The sequence below is a fragment of the Oncorhynchus kisutch genome, linkage group LG20, assembly GCF_002021735.2.
Source record: "Oncorhynchus kisutch isolate 150728-3 linkage group LG20, Okis_V2, whole genome shotgun sequence".
NCBI lineage: Eukaryota > Metazoa > Chordata > Actinopteri > Salmoniformes > Salmonidae > Oncorhynchus > Oncorhynchus kisutch.
Window position 1 is genome coordinate 21,336,909 of NC_034193.2, and position 16,832 is coordinate 21,353,740.

At 41.2% G+C, this 16,832-nt stretch overlaps 3 protein-coding genes across 6 annotated transcripts in view; 1 reads left to right on the plus strand and 2 right to left on the minus strand.

Moving 5' to 3' along the window:
- The window catches only part of LOC109865456 (protein KIAA0556), a 30,960-nt gene extending 29,111 nt beyond the window's left edge, over positions 1-1,849 (plus strand). For all 3 annotated transcript variants that reach the window (XM_031798838.1, XM_020453671.2, XM_031798839.1), the window contains exon 28: positions 490-1,849. In XM_031798838.1, the coding sequence (XP_031654698.1) occupies positions 490-511 (22 nt within the window). In that variant the 3' untranslated portion in view covers positions 512-1,849. The remainder of the gene's footprint in view (positions 1-489) is intronic.
- Positions 1,850-1,932: 83 nt separating this feature from the next.
- cox6b1 (cytochrome c oxidase subunit 6B1) lies at positions 1,933-4,879 on the minus strand. Its single transcript, XM_020453792.2, has 4 exons — positions 4,714-4,879; positions 3,315-3,428; positions 2,836-2,936; positions 1,933-2,179 (listed from the first exon to the last, which is right to left on the minus strand). Exons 2-4 carry the CDS (start codon positions 3,418-3,420, stop codon positions 2,126-2,128), a joined length of 261 nt encoding a protein of 86 aa, XP_020309381.1. The 5' UTR covers positions 3,421-3,428; positions 4,714-4,879; the 3' UTR covers positions 1,933-2,125.
- A 4,366-nt stretch (positions 4,880-9,245) lies between these two features.
- fam234a (family with sequence similarity 234 member A) lies at positions 9,246-16,816 on the minus strand. 2 transcript variants are annotated; one of them, XM_031799927.1, is made up of 12 exons: positions 16,724-16,816; positions 15,602-15,895; positions 15,271-15,381; positions 14,408-14,590; positions 13,950-14,074; positions 13,561-13,693; positions 13,155-13,287; positions 12,795-12,938; positions 11,912-11,993; positions 11,624-11,776; positions 11,264-11,366; positions 9,246-10,963 (listed from the first exon to the last, which is right to left on the minus strand). In XM_031799927.1, the coding sequence occupies exons 2-12, from the start codon at positions 15,858-15,860 to the stop codon at positions 10,752-10,754; spliced, it is 1,638 nt and encodes a 545-aa protein (XP_031655787.1). In that variant the 5' UTR covers positions 15,861-15,895; positions 16,724-16,816; the 3' UTR covers positions 9,246-10,751. The 2 variants fall into 2 exon arrangements, with proteins under 2 accessions (XP_031655787.1, XP_020309262.1); XM_020453673.2 differs by lacking the exon at positions 16,724-16,816 and adding an exon at positions 16,576-16,705.
- Between the last annotated feature and the right edge of the window lie 16 nt (positions 16,817-16,832).

The window sequence follows — 16,832 nt, forward strand, 5'->3', positions numbered from 1 at the left end:
AGTAATGAAGGGATGAGGGTTTACTGACTATCTGCACTATCCCCCTCTGGGGACTTTTAACACAAGCCTTGACCAGCCGAAAAGAAAACAACTCCCATTGTCTTCCATCAGTCATTGAACTATAGTGTTGCCTAGTGACAGCTCTTGTGTGTGGGGTGGGTCTACTTTTGAAGAGGCTTGTACAGAACACATTGGGTTTGTATCCATCCGCCCACAGGATTGGCCTTCCACTTTCTGGTTGGATTGGTTCTCTTGTCACTCCGATCTCTCTAGACTCCTACAGATGCATAGTACCTGTGTAATACTACATCAGATGCATAGTACTTGTGTAGTGCTAACGTTACATCCGATTAGTAGTCCCTGTGTAGTAGTACTACATTGCATAATAACTGTGTAGTACTACACCATATGTATGGTACGTGTGTAGTACTACGTCAGTACTGCAGGACCTTTTTGTAGTAACTCCAGTTGTGATTGTCCTTTTCACAGTGTCAGAGTGAACCTATATTAGGCTGCTATGTCGGCCATCTTTGTGCCTGGTGATGTTACTACTCCTGTCTGTCGCTGCCCCTCTTGATGTTGTGCTGCGTTCTCCTGCCGCTCGTGGTGCAGAGCTACTCAAAGATGAACTCCGTGGCAACAAGTACGCTCTTAATAGATGGGATCCGGATCCTACATTTTATGAATGAGTTGTGTTGATGAAAAGCCTAGTTTTAATAGCCCCTCGCCTAACGGCATAACACATGACAATTGAGTAATGCAACTGCAATGTGCACCAACCCCGTCTGAATGCTATGCAGTAAACCAGTTCATATTTTCTCTCATCTAATATCTCACAGTCAAATTATTTTTTCTAGGTGTCTGTGGTGTCAGATGGAGGTTTAACCTTTTACAACGCAGGGTGGATAATTTGACTGACTGTTTCATGAAGTAGAATCAGGCATCGGTACTGAGTATTGGGTCACATTGAAAGCAATAGGTCGGATACAGTTAAGGCATCCTAGGCCGCTGCATTTGCTCGACACAAAAACAGTACACTTGCTTAGATATGCATTTTGCAATCTCGAATATATTAATATCATATTTTTGATGAAGTAATATATCGGTGAAAACTATAGACGTTCAACACTATGTATTACTAAGACATGTTTGCAAACTAAGTGACCTTTTATTGAAGTTGTTTGATATGAAAACAGTTATGAGACACCCACTTGTAGCGATAGTTGTAGGCTAAAATATTATTTCCATAAGTTTAGATATATTATCAAGATATACATTTTGGCCTTTAGTTGAAACACACCTAAGAATATGTAACCATATGTAACCAGAAATATTTAATATGCAAACACTGTAAAACATACCTCAAATAGGTCAAATGTGATCTTTACAAAGGGATGGATCTTTGCAGAAATCTTGTTTTATCTTGAATGTTTGAGTATAATCTATAGTTGGCGTGGTATACCTTATACCCAGTAGTATTTTGTTGCATGGACAAGTTACCACAGTTGTGGCTTCGGTTACAAATGTAAAAAGGTAGACCCTTGTATTTTTTTTAATAATTTGCTGCTTCATTGAGCCACAATATAGCCTATTTCTTACTAAATACTCTTGTATATGATAGAGGAGTTACATGTTTGTTTTTTAAAATGCAGTTTTATGTATTTGATTTAAAATGTCAGTCTGTGGGTTTAGGCTTCACACTGCACCTCCGTCATGCTTTGAGTGACGGTGTTATTACTGTTAAGTGTGACATTCCGCGTTGAAATATTTTTATTATTTTTTAAAAATCTTGTTCAAATAAGTGTTTTATTTGAATGAATAAAATGAAATCCTTTTAAAACAAGTGACAGAGTGAGTCTTGGTGTCATGATGTCATGTAATGCTGCTTCTCTTCAATGCCCCCCCCCCCCAAAAAATATATGGACTCTTCAGTTTGATAAACGATAAAAGACACTTTAATGCACTTTAATGCAGAATCTGCAACAGAATTATTCTCTTTGATAAGGAATGACTACGGTATTCAGTTATACTCTGCTCACATTCCAGAGGAGTAGTGGACGACCGACCAGGAGTCCTACTCATACAAACATATTGCCATGAAGTACACTTCTATTGGAGATGCCATTCAAATTTTCCCTGGGAAGGTGCCCGCCTCCCTCTGGTCGTCCCATTTCTGGATCTGGGGGGCAATCGGGTAAAATAAACATTTACTTGACAGACCAGACCAGTTAAAACCCCTACATATTGACGTAGTTGTAACAGACCAATTATCCTGCATGATTTTTATTCGATTTGGATTGGGTATAGTAATACAGTATCTCATTTTGCAAAAGGTGAATGAACTCTGAGAGGAATCACATGTTTGAATATTAACTCTGCTGACTAAAGAGTTTTCCTTTTTATGGCCACTATTTGTGGGTCTAGGCCGGAGTCATGTATAGCTCAGAATAGGGCTAATTGAATAAGGCCAGAGCTTTTTCCTCCAATAATGCTTACTGTCTGTTGTACCAGCAATAGTTGAAGACAGACCCCCTTCAAATGATGTCTATAACCCTTTGAACCCAGTAACCTCTTTAATAAAACATTTTAAAATACTTTCTTGGAATTCAGTTAAGTGTAGCAAATCACACTATGTACCATAATAGCCTGTTTTGCTTTTTAACTGTGAAACAGGATGAACAATGGACACATTACCTCAAATGACCTCAATGTACTTATAGACCAGTCAGTCAACCCACAGTATGTGTTGTCAATACTGTAGGTCTACTTCAGAAATCCTTTCTAATTCACTTAAGGACTTTTAGCTAATGAAAAATAATATCTTAAAAGCATTACCCAGGAAATGGGGCACAGTGATTTGTAGACCCTCTTATACCAGTCACACGGGGCAGTGTCGACTCCTTTGGCGTCCAGGGATTTTTGGCAGCGATGAAAATCTATAAATATAGCAACAACAATGGGGATGTTGGGGAAAAAATGTGCACGTCAATGAGTTCGGGGCAAGGGTTGTGGTCTTGTCACTGGTCTTGTGTAAATATACAAAATTGGATTACAGTCCTCTAAAAAGGTTAAGGTCAGGGTCTTTAATTTGAACCCTTATTTTACCAGGTAAGTTAATCACCTTTTTGACACACATTCTAAAATAGACGTTTTCCACAAGGACATGGTTCTGTCCCACATAATTGGCACACACTAAACACATTCACAATTAAGAAAGGCACTGGATAAATTAAAGATTGATCTGTACTTGCCTACGTGACTGGTATGACTACAGAACCAGAGTCCTAGACTTTGACCTTGGAGTCTAGACTTACCCAGATAGTTGTAGAAGCAGTTCCTTGTCTGATTTTGATTGGGGAATCTGGCATCGAAGGGAGCAGTGCGGTAGTTCTGGAGCTTAGTCGCAATATCCTCTGCCATTTTTAGTTCTGTCGGGAAAACATGCTTGAATGAGGAGGATGCAAGAAAATTGAATAACCTCTGTCCAAAGCCTACAATGACGCTATCAATTGAAGGCAGGGCCGACCCCAGGCATAAGCAGTTGCTCAGGGCTCCTGCCAGCTAGAGGGCCCGACCAAAAAATATATGTATGTATGTACGTACACACACACACACACACACACTATATATTATACGTGTGTGTGTGTGTTATACATTTTTGGCAACTCAGTCATGTTCTCACCTTACTGAGAGTAAGAATAATAGAATATAGCACGTGCAATTTCGAAAAGTGGTTGTGCATCAGCAGTTTTTCTCTTGCTATGTCAGTCACTAACAGTCACTCAATTAGCCATGTCAGATGACAATTTTTGGATTGGTAGTTAGTTTAGCCAGCTGTCTTAACTTGATGTAATCATGGCCGAAAACCGACTGGATACGCAGGGCGTCCATGGGCCCTAACCTCCAGGGGGTCCATTTTCATTTTTGAAATTAAAGGAAATTTGCTGTAAAACTGCTAAATGTTTCTCTCTGCCCCATGGCAAAATTAGTAGAATTGCAGGAAATGTACTTTAAAACTTAAATGTTTCACTTCATCGTCAAGAGGGTGGGCCACTAACATGTTTTTTCACGAGGTGCCCCCTAACCAAATTTCGTTTAGGGCCCCCAAAAGGCTAGGGCCGGCCCTGAGTGAAGGTGACTAAAAATCTCCTTAGCAGGTATGATGAGATGAGGCTATGTTTAGGCTACACCACAGACAAATTACTCTCATTTCAATTGTCTACGACCTAAGTGTCGATTTTTAAGGAAAAGTACCAATAAACATTTCTGTGGTTACAGACCAAATGTTGCCACTGAGGATAGAAGTGGGGCGCCACAAGTCTAATACAATGACCACTTTTCTACATTGCAGAACTTAGACGAATTGGTACAATAATACAGAAATACAATAGACTAATAGGAACGCCAATACAATGTTCTTAAACATAAATCACCAATATCTAAGAAGTAGACTTCTTAATCGATATGAATTAGTCCTAATTACGTTTTTTTGTCTGTTAATGGAGAGTGTTGTAAACGATAAATAAGTCACTCGCAAGCAAATGAGGAAATAAAATAACTAGGCTAATGATCGACTTGTTTACTCATGGTTTCATTTTCAGAAGCTTCCCACCTTAATTAAAACACTATATTCGTGTTGCATAAAATATGGTGTAGGTCTAATATAGGCCGATTTTTATTTAGGCTTATACTACAAATGTAACAAATATTTACCTTTGTGGCAAGTGCTGCGTTGTTCAAAGTGACTATTGTACTAAAGATGATGATACCCGAACACCACGCGTAGGCTCCCTTGGCTGATGACTGGAGTGCGCTCTAGCGCGCGCGCTGGTCTTGTGGCTGTTGTAGCCGTGCAGTCCTATCAAAACGGTATGGCGGACGCAGGTCACATTGGAATGACTGAGATAGTTTAATCATGTGCAAGATCGATCACATTCAACTAATGATAAATCACTGGAAACCTTTCATTTTACCAAAACTATGGTAATTTCCATCATTTGTGTGATATTATAGGTGTATGGCAAAACATGATAGCCTACATTTTGCAGTTGAGGAAGTGGCATTTTAACAGGAATTCAGTCCGCCTGTAACTAGTAGATAATTGATATAGGTTTGGCCTAATGCCAAAATAGGTTAGATAAGACAGAAAAAAGTTTGTATTTGTAAATAATAACTGTAATCTGTACCGTATGCTACACTGATAACTTTTAGGGAATGAATTTAATAAAGATAGGCTAGGTTGAATTTTTATTTTATTTTGTAAGAACTATAGCCAGGTGTATTTGGGTACCATTTTGGGACATGGAATGGATGCAAATCCATTGCCAAGTTAAAGTCACAATTCATGCTATCCAGATACGCCTATTGATTAATCGATGGACAGACATCCATCAACACATGCACGCTATCATATGTCTGAGCTGGTTTAATCGCTCTGTCGGTTTGTAAAACAATAACCCTTCCCTACACTATAAAGATAATTTTCAAATGACCTCAAACAAACGCCGAGACAACCGTCACTGCGCAACAGTCTCCACCTCTTCGGACATTGAACTTTCCCTTTTCTATACGAGCCTGCCTCTCAATGCAAGAGGAGTCACTGCAGGCCCTGGTTCGAATCCAGGCTGCATCACATCCGGCCGTGATTAGGAGTCCCATAGGGCGGCGCACAATTGGCCCAGCGTCGTCCAGGGTAGGCCGTTATTGTAAATAAGAATTTGTTCTTAACTGACTTGCCTGGTTAATTAAAGGTAAAAATGATAAATAGAATGCAACATAATGTCGAACAGCTTCGCTCTTTGCCACCCCTTTAGGACTCGGTCTGAAACTCCGCGAGGAAAGATGTGGGCTATTTGATTGCATGTCAGCATTACTACAGGCTGGAGTGTAGTTCTTTTATTCTCAACGTTTATGTTGCTTTTGTCAGTAAGCATGTAAATAACATACTTTCATTCAATCACATGGTCAAAACACTCACTGTACAGAAACAGATTAGACTATACATGTACATCAGCTCTCATACTGGCTAAACAATATGAAAAGGATTAGACTATATGTATATCAGTTCACATAAATGACTGGGTAAACAATATGCCAAGCAGACAAATGCACTTGGTATTGACCCACAAGTGGTTTCTGAGGTACTTAAGGGGCTCATTAAGGACCAGTTTCCCTCACACAGATGTAAGCCTCTAAAATTGCTGGTGTAGAAATCCCCTACAATAATCCATGTCTAGTCTACAATATATGAACAAAAATATAAACACAACATGCAACATTGTCCCCAGCACAAGGTGCACCTGTGTAATGATCATGTTTAATCAGCTTCTTGATATGCCACACCTGTCATGTGGATTATCTTGGCAAAGGATAAATGCTCACTAACAGGGATGTAAACAAATTTGTGCACAACATGAGAGAAATACACTTTTTGTGTGTATGGAAAATTGTATGGAGTTTTTTTATTTCAGCTCATGTAACATGGGACCAACACTTTACATGTTGTGTTTATATTTTTGTTCAGTGTATTCCATTTTATTAACACACTTAATAGACGATCAAGACATTTGAATTTGTTTGCTGAGAGCAATATTGCGAACAAGACAAATTGTAGGCTATAACATTGGGCAACATTACAGTAACATCTAGATAAATATATTAGGTATATTTAATTTATTTATGCTAGAAATTTGGATCACATGTATATGCCTATGTAATTTAAATGCTAAATAGTCATCCACCCAGAAAAGTAAACATGCATTGATAATAACCAATGATAGGTGGCCACATCAACCATTTATGAGCATGTAATGCCTTATGCTTCCAAGAAAACAGAAAAAGGTTGTCTATCACAAAGCTTTGGTTCTGCAGAGAAACTGCAGATATTTACAGTCGACTGCAGTCGAAAGTGCATGACGTTTGATTACATGGTTGTTGTAGTCGCAAATCTGACCATTTTTATACCCATAATGCAGCACACTTTGAAAGCCTTGACAAAAGTGATCCACCTCGAATGCGCCCATTGATTAAGTAATAAAGCTGGTCCTAGTGAGATGTAACCGAACCCTAGTCAACCCATGTAGATTAGTGGATTTTCTGTAACAATTCCGTACTTCCCTTTCTTTAACATGCATTTTTATATTGGGAGTAAATGATTATGCTATAGACAAAACAATACACTGTCGTCATTGTGTATAGTTACTACAAATATGTATCCTATTTTCAAACTCGTTAAGCTTGCCAGCATAACACAGCCTCATTCAATCAGTATTTTTTTCTAATTCAATGTATAATATTTGAAATTACAACATAATTTAGGCCTAGATTCAAATCAGATCAAGCATTAACCGGTAATAGCAGACACCCCAATATATTATGTTTTGACGGTGTAACGGAGCTGGAGATTTCAAATCCGTCTGCAGGTTCGTGTGATTTGTCATGAAGCCAAAACCATCTCACTCGTGTCAAAGGTACAATATGCAGAAATCACTCCGCCATTTCCTAGTTGCTAAAATTCTTAATTCACCTAAAGCCTCATTTTAGTTCATGTAACAAAACAAGCAAGTACAGTGTGTAGAATCATTGCATCATCTAAACCGCGGTGAAATATATTTTCAACTGTTTGAAGCTGGTGTACAACACCAAAAGTAGAACACGCAAAAACTAAATTTAAGAACAGGAAGCATAGAGATACCGCATATAGAATGAATCTACTGCTTCTTAGACTTGCTTTCATTGAGGATGACAGATGACCAAATCAATAGAAAGGTGAGTTGTGTCACCCAAAAAGCTACATATTACCAGCTTTAAAAGTTCCCGAACAACAAAGAGTCTATATATAGAAATGATGCTAAAATTGAAAATCATTCAACAAAATAATGAGGATTCATCAGCCTAATCAAGGTGTAAGTTACAAATCACACTCCAGTGTTCGAACTGGCAAACAATGCTGCATGGGATTTGTTTTAATGCGACTCCCTTTCCCTGCAGCCAATGGAGTACCACAGTATGAGTCACAATACCCATAAAACCTAGTGGTCAACACATTATAATGACTAGAAGACACATACCGGGAGACGCGTTGGTTGGGCATTGTGGGGAGGTGCTCATTCGAGCTGTACGTCCCCCGCGGTTGGTGGTGTCAGAGACATGTAGCTATGTTACAATGGGAAGCAGGACTATCGCGTCCTTGCGTCTGTGGTCTATGATTTCGCCAATGTCCGCTATAGGTATATGTGTCTTCTAGTCATTATAATGTGTTGACCACTAGTGACTCATACTTGGAACTCTCCGTCTTCTGAGCGTCCAAGACAACCTGGGAACTCACATTTTTTTGTTGCTCTGACTGGGAAAAATAGTTTTGAACGGTCATCCAACTCGGAATTTCAAGTCGGGAACTCGAGTCCCTTTCTAGAGGTCTGACTTTACGACCTGAAGATCACCGACATCCAGTGGTGTAAAGTAACTAAATAAAAAATACTTTGAAGTACTACATTAGTCATTTTTTGGGGCTCTCTTTTACTTCACTACATTCCTAAAGAAAATATGTACTTTTTCTCATACATTTTCCCAGACACCCAAAAGTAGCCTACTCTTTACATTGAGAATGCTCATGCTGTACAGCATTATGGTCCAATTCAATCACCTATCAATACAACGCATGTCATCCCTACTGCCTCTGATCCGGCGTACTCACTAAACACAAATACTGCATTTGTAAATTGTGAGTGTTGGAGTGTTCCCCTGATTGTACATAATGTAAAAAAACAAGAAATTGTTATATCGGGTTTGCTTAATATAAAAAATTTGATGTACAACTTTTACTTATGACAATTGAGTACTTTTTCAACTACTGTACATTTAAAACCAGATACTTTTACTGAAGTAGTATTTTACTGGGTGACTCACTTTTACTTGTCATTTTATATTAAGGTATCTTAACTTTTACTCAAGTATGACAATTGAGCACCTTTTCCACCACTGCAGAATCAAGATTTGACCTCGTATTTTTCCAGAGTTCCCATGCTGCGTTCAAAACAACTGGGAACTTGGAAAAATAATAGGTCAAATCATGACTTAAGTGATCTTTAGGTCGGAAAGTCAGAGCTCCTGAATGAGGCCAGAGTACCCGAGTTGGAATTCAGAGCTGAATGATCATTCAAATCAATTTTCCCCCAGTCGGAGCCTGTTTTTTTTTTTTTTTTTACATGTTCAGTTGTTTTGAATGCACTGAAGTTGGACATTTCCAAGTTCCCAGTTGTTTTGAATGCACTGAAGTTGGACATTTCCAAGTTCCCAGTTGTTTTGAACGTGGAACCAGTTATGCTTGGAGCAGCTTGCGGATTTGACAGCTCATGCAATTCCACCTAGTCTGGCTGATACGCAACTACACAGCAAATTGTGTCTAAAATCAGGGACTTCGAAAGCCAGGGGGGGGGGGGGGTAATACTCCAAAATAGGATCAATGAGTTAGCCAGTTAACTTGGCTAAATATTCTAATGTAACTTTTTTTTGAAAGATAAGCTTGAAATGGGCATGGTCTAATTTATCAAACCAACAAAAACATATCTAAGTTTAGCTCTTTTAACGAACCAGAAAACCAATAGCTATTTCTGGTTGCAGATTCAGCGATAGAAATGTAAAAGGTCATTTCCAATTGGGCCGACATGTAGCGTTTACCGTGAATGCGGTTGCCGCTAAAGCGCGAACAAATGCCTTTGCATTTCAATCACACTACAAAGCTGAACTTCTGTGATACGGGTTGAATAGAGCCCCAAGCTCCTCCTCGAACACTGCAAAAACAGCAGCTATGCGGGTGTCGGCTCGCTCAGATCTGAAAAAATGTATTTAGAGATCAATAGATAAGTAAAAAGAAGGAAAAATCATCTCAGAAAGAAGGTTCAATATATTCATGTATAAGGCAAACTATAAAACCCTCATTCAAGATCACTTTAAAGCATGTTTTTTAAGAGATGGGAGGGGGGGGGGGGCATAAGAAGTCTCAAGCTTTCCCTTTATCTTTTGCCTGATTTGAACATCAACACACAGATCACCAGAAACGTTCAACTTTCAAGGCTTGAGTCCCTCATACAGGGATGTCAATGTGCATTTAAATTATACACTAATTTACAGCAACTTGGAATAGTACAGTACCTGCTACTAGTTTCATCTGATTGTCATCTACCACAGTACCTCTGGCTACAATATAAGGCTATGACTTGTAATTTTATATGGAAGCAGTACCCTTAAGATATTTCCACTAACCACAGGGTTGCCCATGCAGCTCTTTGGGGCTTTTAGTGCCTCTTTTTGTTGCATAACATAAACGCTTAGTCACTTTAGCCACCTTTACAGAGGCTGAAGTTGCTACAGCAAAGGTATCTAAAAACTATCCCACACGGTAGCCTACTAGTTGTGCATAAATGAATTCAGATACAGTACCTGATAATACCATATTGCCTGGTTGGTATGCCCTGGCAGTCTTCTGTGATTAGTGCAGTTATTGGTTGCATCGACCCAAAGCCAAGTCTGCCTCTACCTTGCCTATTTCCACGCTAAGAAAACTGAGCTAAATTAATCTGATTGTCATGATGGGACAGTTGAAATACAAGGTCAGCAGAAGAAGGTTTAGTAGTCAGCTTTAAGGTAACCATAGCTACACAGTTGGTTGATTGTCAGCAGTAACGGTTGTCATATCTATTGTAACACAGTTTCGATATCAGCAACAATGTTGTCATGGTAACAGTGGCCTGTCACTCATCGCTGAAACGCAGTCTCTGGAAGGCCTCTTTGATGTCCTCGTTAGTGTCTTTGCTGCTTATGGAGCCCAGGCGGAGGACCCGGCTGTCGGTGACGTCCTGTTTCAGTTTGCGCTTGCTAAGGTCCACTGTCCCCTCGGCCCCCTCCCCCTCGGGCCCCGTCAACATGATGTAGCAGGCGTGGCGCCCCCGCTCCAACAGAGTGGCTAGGACAGGCAGAAAACACATGGACAACAAGTCATTTAGGCTTAGAGAATAGTCATTATCCTCAAGTACAGTAGACTAGGGCTGTCTGAAAACGTTACTAGACGTCAAATCCTTGCATCCCAAGTCCTTTTCCCCCTCAATTCCTCACCTTCCTCTCAAAGCGCATTGGAGGAAAGATCCAAGGTCCCTCCTCCTCCCTGAGAGGGCGGTGCGGTAATAACGTTTTTAGACAGCTGAGCTATTTAGACGGTTCACCGGTTGCGCATAATGACACTGTTCCGCTCAATCGTGTAGCTCACCTTTAAACGCGATGATGTGGTCCATGACGTTGCTCTTCTCCAGGAGAACTGAGGAGTAGTGGGGATACAGCATGTAGGAGCGCCGCTCCTCACTCAAATCCCTCTGGTAGGAAAGCATTCCTTTAGAAACAGGTCAGCGTGTCTAAAGAGCACCACTATGACAGATGTGAATTGGATCGACCCGGGTTCGAACCCGGGTATTCTGCATGCCACAAGCCTGTGCTAGCCCACTGAGCTGAATCCTAGGCATTAACTCGGGAAGCTAACGCAAGCCTTCAGATTCTCAGGCTAAGGTTCCGTGAACACAGAGGGAGATGAAGATCAGTGAATGATCCGTTCTCATAGAGTCACTGTACTCACAGTAGCGTTGGCCTCGGAGGGCATCAGCCCCCAGAACATGAACACAGAGAAGGAGTTGATGGTGTTGACTGAGGCTGGCATGGGTGAGTTGGGGCTGGCCAGTAGGTTGACCTCCCACACTGTGCCTCCAGTGTTTCCATCCAGGATCACCACCTACAATGCACACAGAGCAGGGACAGATGTCGCATTCAATGCAAATGCAGCTAGGAGTGGAAAAACAAAAAGGGATGAAATACCAAGCAGGTAAGTTGAGTCTCTTCTATTGCTTCCAAGCTGGTCCCCACATACCCTTTTAATGCGGTTGCCAATGTCCTCCTCGATCACTATGTCGAGTGTGCCATCTTTGTTGAAGTGGCCAAAAGAAGGCTCGCTGATGGGAGAGGAAAAATGTACAGTACCAGTCAAAAGTTTGGACACACCTACTCATTCAAGGGTTTTTCTTGATTTTCTACATTGTAGAATAATAGTGAAAACGATGAAATAACACATATGGAATCATGTAGTAACCAAAAAAAGTGTTAAACAAATCAAAATATATTTTATATTCTTCAAAGTAGCCACCCTTTGCCTTGATGACAGCTTTGAACACGCTTGGCATTCTCTCAACCAGCTTCATGAAGTAGTTACCTGGAATGCATTTCAATTAACAGTCACGTGCATTCCAGGTGACTACCTCATGAAGCTGGTTGAGAGAATGCCAAGAGTGTTCAAAGCTGTCATCAAGGTTAAGGGTGGCATCTTTGAAGAATATCAAATACATTGATTTATTTAACACTTTTTTGGTTACTACATGATTCCAAATGTGTTATTTCATAGCTTTGATGTCTTCACTATTACTCTACAATGTAGAAAATAGTAAAAATAAAGAAAAACCCTTGAATGAGTAGGTGTGTCCAAACTTTTGACTGGTACTGTACTTAAAACCCTCCCAGTCAGTACATGACATTGGCCCAAATACCTGGTTATCATAGTTGTCCACACACACACACACACACACACACACACACACACACACACACACACACAATTCATAGCGTGCTAATTTATTACAAATGTTAAGGAATACGAGGTTGTTAGTCCTGATATGACCATTCAAAACTGTGTATTGAGTAAGCTACATGACAATGTTAACTAACTAATCAGTGCTTAGGGTGATGACGTTTTTTTTAACCTGAGGACTGTGCTGGTGTTGACTCTCCACAGTAAGTTCAGACTGTCACCATCTATCAGCACCACACTGCCCCCAGTGACCAATAGCAGGTTGGAGGGACCCTCTGCCTTCCCTGTCCTTAACACGTATCTCAATGTCCCAGACCTGCAGGGGAGGAACGGCCGTCAAAAGGAAAGACTCCATGTTAGCATTAGCAATTATTTTCAGTCTATGGTCCAGGTTACTGAACATAAGACATGAGAAATCATCATTTAACCACTAGACGTTTGGTATATTGGTGTTGTGTTTTGCCCCCAAGCTGTGACATTTTGAGGCATTGTGAGAATTGTGTATTAGCGTCTAGCTGCTGCTCCATCTTACTCATAGATTGATACAAGGCCAGAGGAGTCATTGGCTTTGCGCTCCCAGTGCTTGTCCTTCTTGAGGCCTTTTTCCATGCCTGCCTTAGCCTGGGCTGCAATCCTCCACAGGGCCAGGCCATACAATCCCGAGTCTGGGGAGAGGGGACAAAGGGCAGTGACAACAGTCATATAACATTACACTGACATCAATATGCTGTGGGCTGTAGCCAACTGGCCATATAGGACCCTTAAATCAATGTACTGGGATAGCTCACTGGCCATTGGACAAGGTCACATACAGTAGGACTGAAATCAATGTGTTCTATCACATAGAATGTTATGAGATCAATAGTTTTGTCAGTGAATTATTGACAACAGATATATATATGAGCTCACTAGCAGGCTTTGGCAAATGGCTTGCTCACCTTTCTGGAGCAGTACATAGTTGGAGCCTTTCCCTGTGGCGTGGAGGAGATGCATGGTACACTCAGCGGTGTCAAGAACCACCTCTGAGCCAATCTGGACACCGGTCTTCCCTGAGAGGATCGCCAGCTGTGTCTAGAGCGCAACGAATAACAATAGAACAAACTGTCTTGAGGTCTTCTCTTGAAAGGTACTGGCACAGAGGTTGCCATTTCATGTGTGAAGTACACATTTTCTCATGCATTATTGTCCCATGTTTTAAAGCAGAGGTATAAAACGGAAACAGTGAAAATCCTACAATATCGCATCCTCTAGTCTGAGCGGTCGTCATGCGGAACACAGCTGGTGAGTGCGACTAAACTGAGACATCGAGAACGCCTCTGAGGTTTACCTGCGTTGGGCTGGGCGCCACCAGAGCCACGTCGCTTACCCCGTCCCCATCCAGGTCTGAGACACTGAGGACCGGTAAGGTACTCCTCAGGTTGGGAGGCTGGAGCCGCGCCCACGTCACCACTCCTGTACAGAAATACCAAGTATTCAGAATGCACTCACAGCTACAACCCCCCTCCATCAGAAATCATGGAAGTTTTCTTCGAAGTGAGACATGTTACAAAATAGTGGCGAGACACAGACCAAACTATCATACATTAGAGGGATAAGCAGGCACATACTTGCGATTTATGAAAGGCGTGAGGAGAGAAAGCATGACTACTTGAAGTGTGATGTTCAACCACCATTGTGGTGGAAAAGGTGTGAAAACATGACTAAGTTCCTGATCAGGTGTTGTTTGTGAGATCGTAGAGAGAGAGAGGTGAGTAAACAAGAGAGTCATGAATCGGAGTCACTCACCAGTGTATTTGTTGATGGCAGTGAGCTGGTTGGAGTGAGACAGCAGGCAGCCCCTCTCGGTTTCTCCAAGGCCGTCCAGACCACACTGGGCCCAGTGGAACTCAGGGGCCAAGGGCCGCTCCCACAGAGTCTCCCCGTTGGTCCCTGCTACCGCCGACACAAACACACAAGGTGTGTCCAGACCTGGAAGTCATACAGCACACGTGAATCTCACAGACACTGCCAAGCTACAGATTTTACTACGACACAGCAGACAATATATTGTTAGAACAATTACAGTAGGAAATATTAAACAGTATCTCTGTATTGAGGGGACTTTAGCTTGTCTTCTGGGAATCTTTGGCTGGTAGCCTCTACTTTTACTGGAATCTCAATGAAACCATTCTACAAAAGCAGCTACATACACCTCATTATTATGCTTAAATGCCCAATGCAGCCATTTTTATATTAATATCAAGTTATTTCTAAGTAACAATTAAGTACCAAACTGTTATAGATTTCCATTCAAATGTGCAAAAATAGTTTTTTTTAACAAAAAACATTCTCAGGCAAGAATTCTGATAGGACTTTCTGGGAGTGAACAGAATGTTTTATTTTTTATTTTATTTAACTAGAATGGGGATGTCACCATGGAAAGCTGAAACTCCCAACCATGCAAACCTGCTGATTAGAAGGTCCTGTGTAGATTGTATTTTAAACCAGAAGCTATCAGGAAATAACAATAATATTTGTTCAACCTTTTACAGTGTTAGTTTCATCTACAATATAATACTTAAACACAGGGAAAACATAACTTTGACTGCAATGGGCCTTTAGCAAGACAAAGCATGAAGCATTTGCTGTAAGATCTGTATTACTAGTACCTTCAGCAAAACAACTAACGTTCTGACTGCCCTCCTGGGCCTTCAGGACAAACAACACGTCCATCACTTTGTCTTTGCTTGCATCCTCAATGGCCAGGAAATCATAGGTGGCTGTGAGAGAAAGGAAGTAAGTTGAACCTTTTGGGTAAAGAAACAAACAGTACATATAGGGCTGTTTTCCCAGACAGTTCAAGCCTGGTCCTGTACTAAATGCTATTTTCATGGAGATTGAGACTTTTTCATCCAGTCCATAGTGGAAAACAACACAGGGTTTAAATAACTTCTTAAGTGGCCTTCTCTGGTCTATTGTGTCACTTTACATCTTCCTCACCTGCTTGGGGGAAGGTGCGGTTCCAGAAGGTGAGGTATTGCGGACGGACGGGACAGGGGATGATGAAAGAGAAGGCGAAGACGATGATGAGGCAGAGGAAGAGGGAGAGGAAGAAGGCAGCCGTCCTCCAGTGGGACAACTTGGCCAGACCCAAACTCTTCTTCTTGGTCTGCGCTGGTGGTGCCGTTCCACCACCCTCAACCCCATCCTCCTCCCTCTTCAGGGGGTCGGCTTCTGTGGCATGGTCTGTTGGCTCCATTATCTCTTCAGCAATGTGTCATAGCCCGAACAGACCTAAACACAGAGAAAATGTGGTGCAAAGGACACAAACCTATAACACCCCCTCAGAACTGACACAGTACCAAATGTATTCCTGTCTGCCTGTGGGACTGCAGCCATTTCCACACTCGCACCATCTCACTCCAAACATTTTCAAGTTTGCCTCCAGAAATGTCTGAACAAAACAATAACATTCATAACCCATGACCTTAGCTAGCAAGCTACCATGTAACAGCATGCACTGATTATATCCTGAGGTACAATGTCAGTGTTTAATTCTAGCTATACACCCGGACTCCGTTTGGGTCCTGGATTCACCACTTCCGTAAACAAGTGTCGTGGACAGATGAAACAGTAAAATAAACTTTCGCGAGAGAATTGTACTTCTGGGTAACCGAGATGAAGAATTAGCTAGCGTTATTTGGCTGCGGTAATAATGCATAACATGTCAATTTAGCGAGTTCATTTCATTGAAAGCCTGGTCAAGATACCACAACTTCTGGCTTAGATTACTAGCTAGTTAACGTTAGCATAGCTAGCCATAGTAGCTACCGTTACATAACGCGTTACAGGCTCAAAACGTATTCGTTGGCATTCTCTCAGACTAGACTAGTTAGCTAACTATCTAGATAGTTTCGCCATTCAATTTCGAGCCCTTAAATGTCTCAAGTAGTTGATTTATTTTTATATCTTACTTTAGAAGCTACTTCTGTCCGTGTCTTTGTTTGATCGATAACTGTCAATCCAACTTCACCTGCGTAAACAATTCACACCTTAAAGCAACCACTAGCTATCGTGAAATAGTCATTGCAATCTGGGATCATTTGAACGACCCAACCTTACCCGTTTTACGTTTCAGCTTCAATGGGGATAGGGACATCCCAAGGATCCCCGATTGCGTGCACCATCGTGATGAAACGAGCTATCTTGAGCTCAAGTGGCTGTGATTGGT

What these genes read in the sequence shown, in the direction of transcription:
- cox6b1 (XM_020453792.2), bottom strand. Translation starts at nt 3,420, where the DNA reads ATGGCAGAGGATATTGCGACTAAGCTCCAGAACTACCGCACTGCTCCC. An exon ending in CTGCTTCTACAACTATCTGG is followed by an intron (nt 2,937 to 3,314) that starts GTAAGTCTAGAC and finishes CTATATTTATAG; the next exon opens with ATTTTCATCGCTGCCAAAAA. An exon ending in CACTGTGCCCCATTTCCTGG is followed by an intron (nt 2,180 to 2,835) that starts GTAATGCTTTTA and finishes ATTGCCCCCCAG; the next exon opens with ATCCAGAAATGGGACGACCA.
- fam234a (XM_031799927.1), bottom strand. Translation starts at nt 15,860, where the DNA reads ATGGAGCCAACAGACCATGCCACAGAAGCCGACCCCCTGAAGAGGGAG. An exon ending in CGTTAGTTGTTTTGCTGAAG is followed by an intron (nt 14,591 to 15,270) that starts GTACTAGTAATA and finishes TATGACTTCCAG; the next exon opens with GTCTGGACACACCTTGTGTG. An exon ending in TGCCATCAACAAATACACTG is followed by an intron (nt 14,075 to 14,407) that starts GTGAGTGACTCC and finishes ATTTCTGTACAG; the next exon opens with GAGTGGTGACGTGGGCGCGG.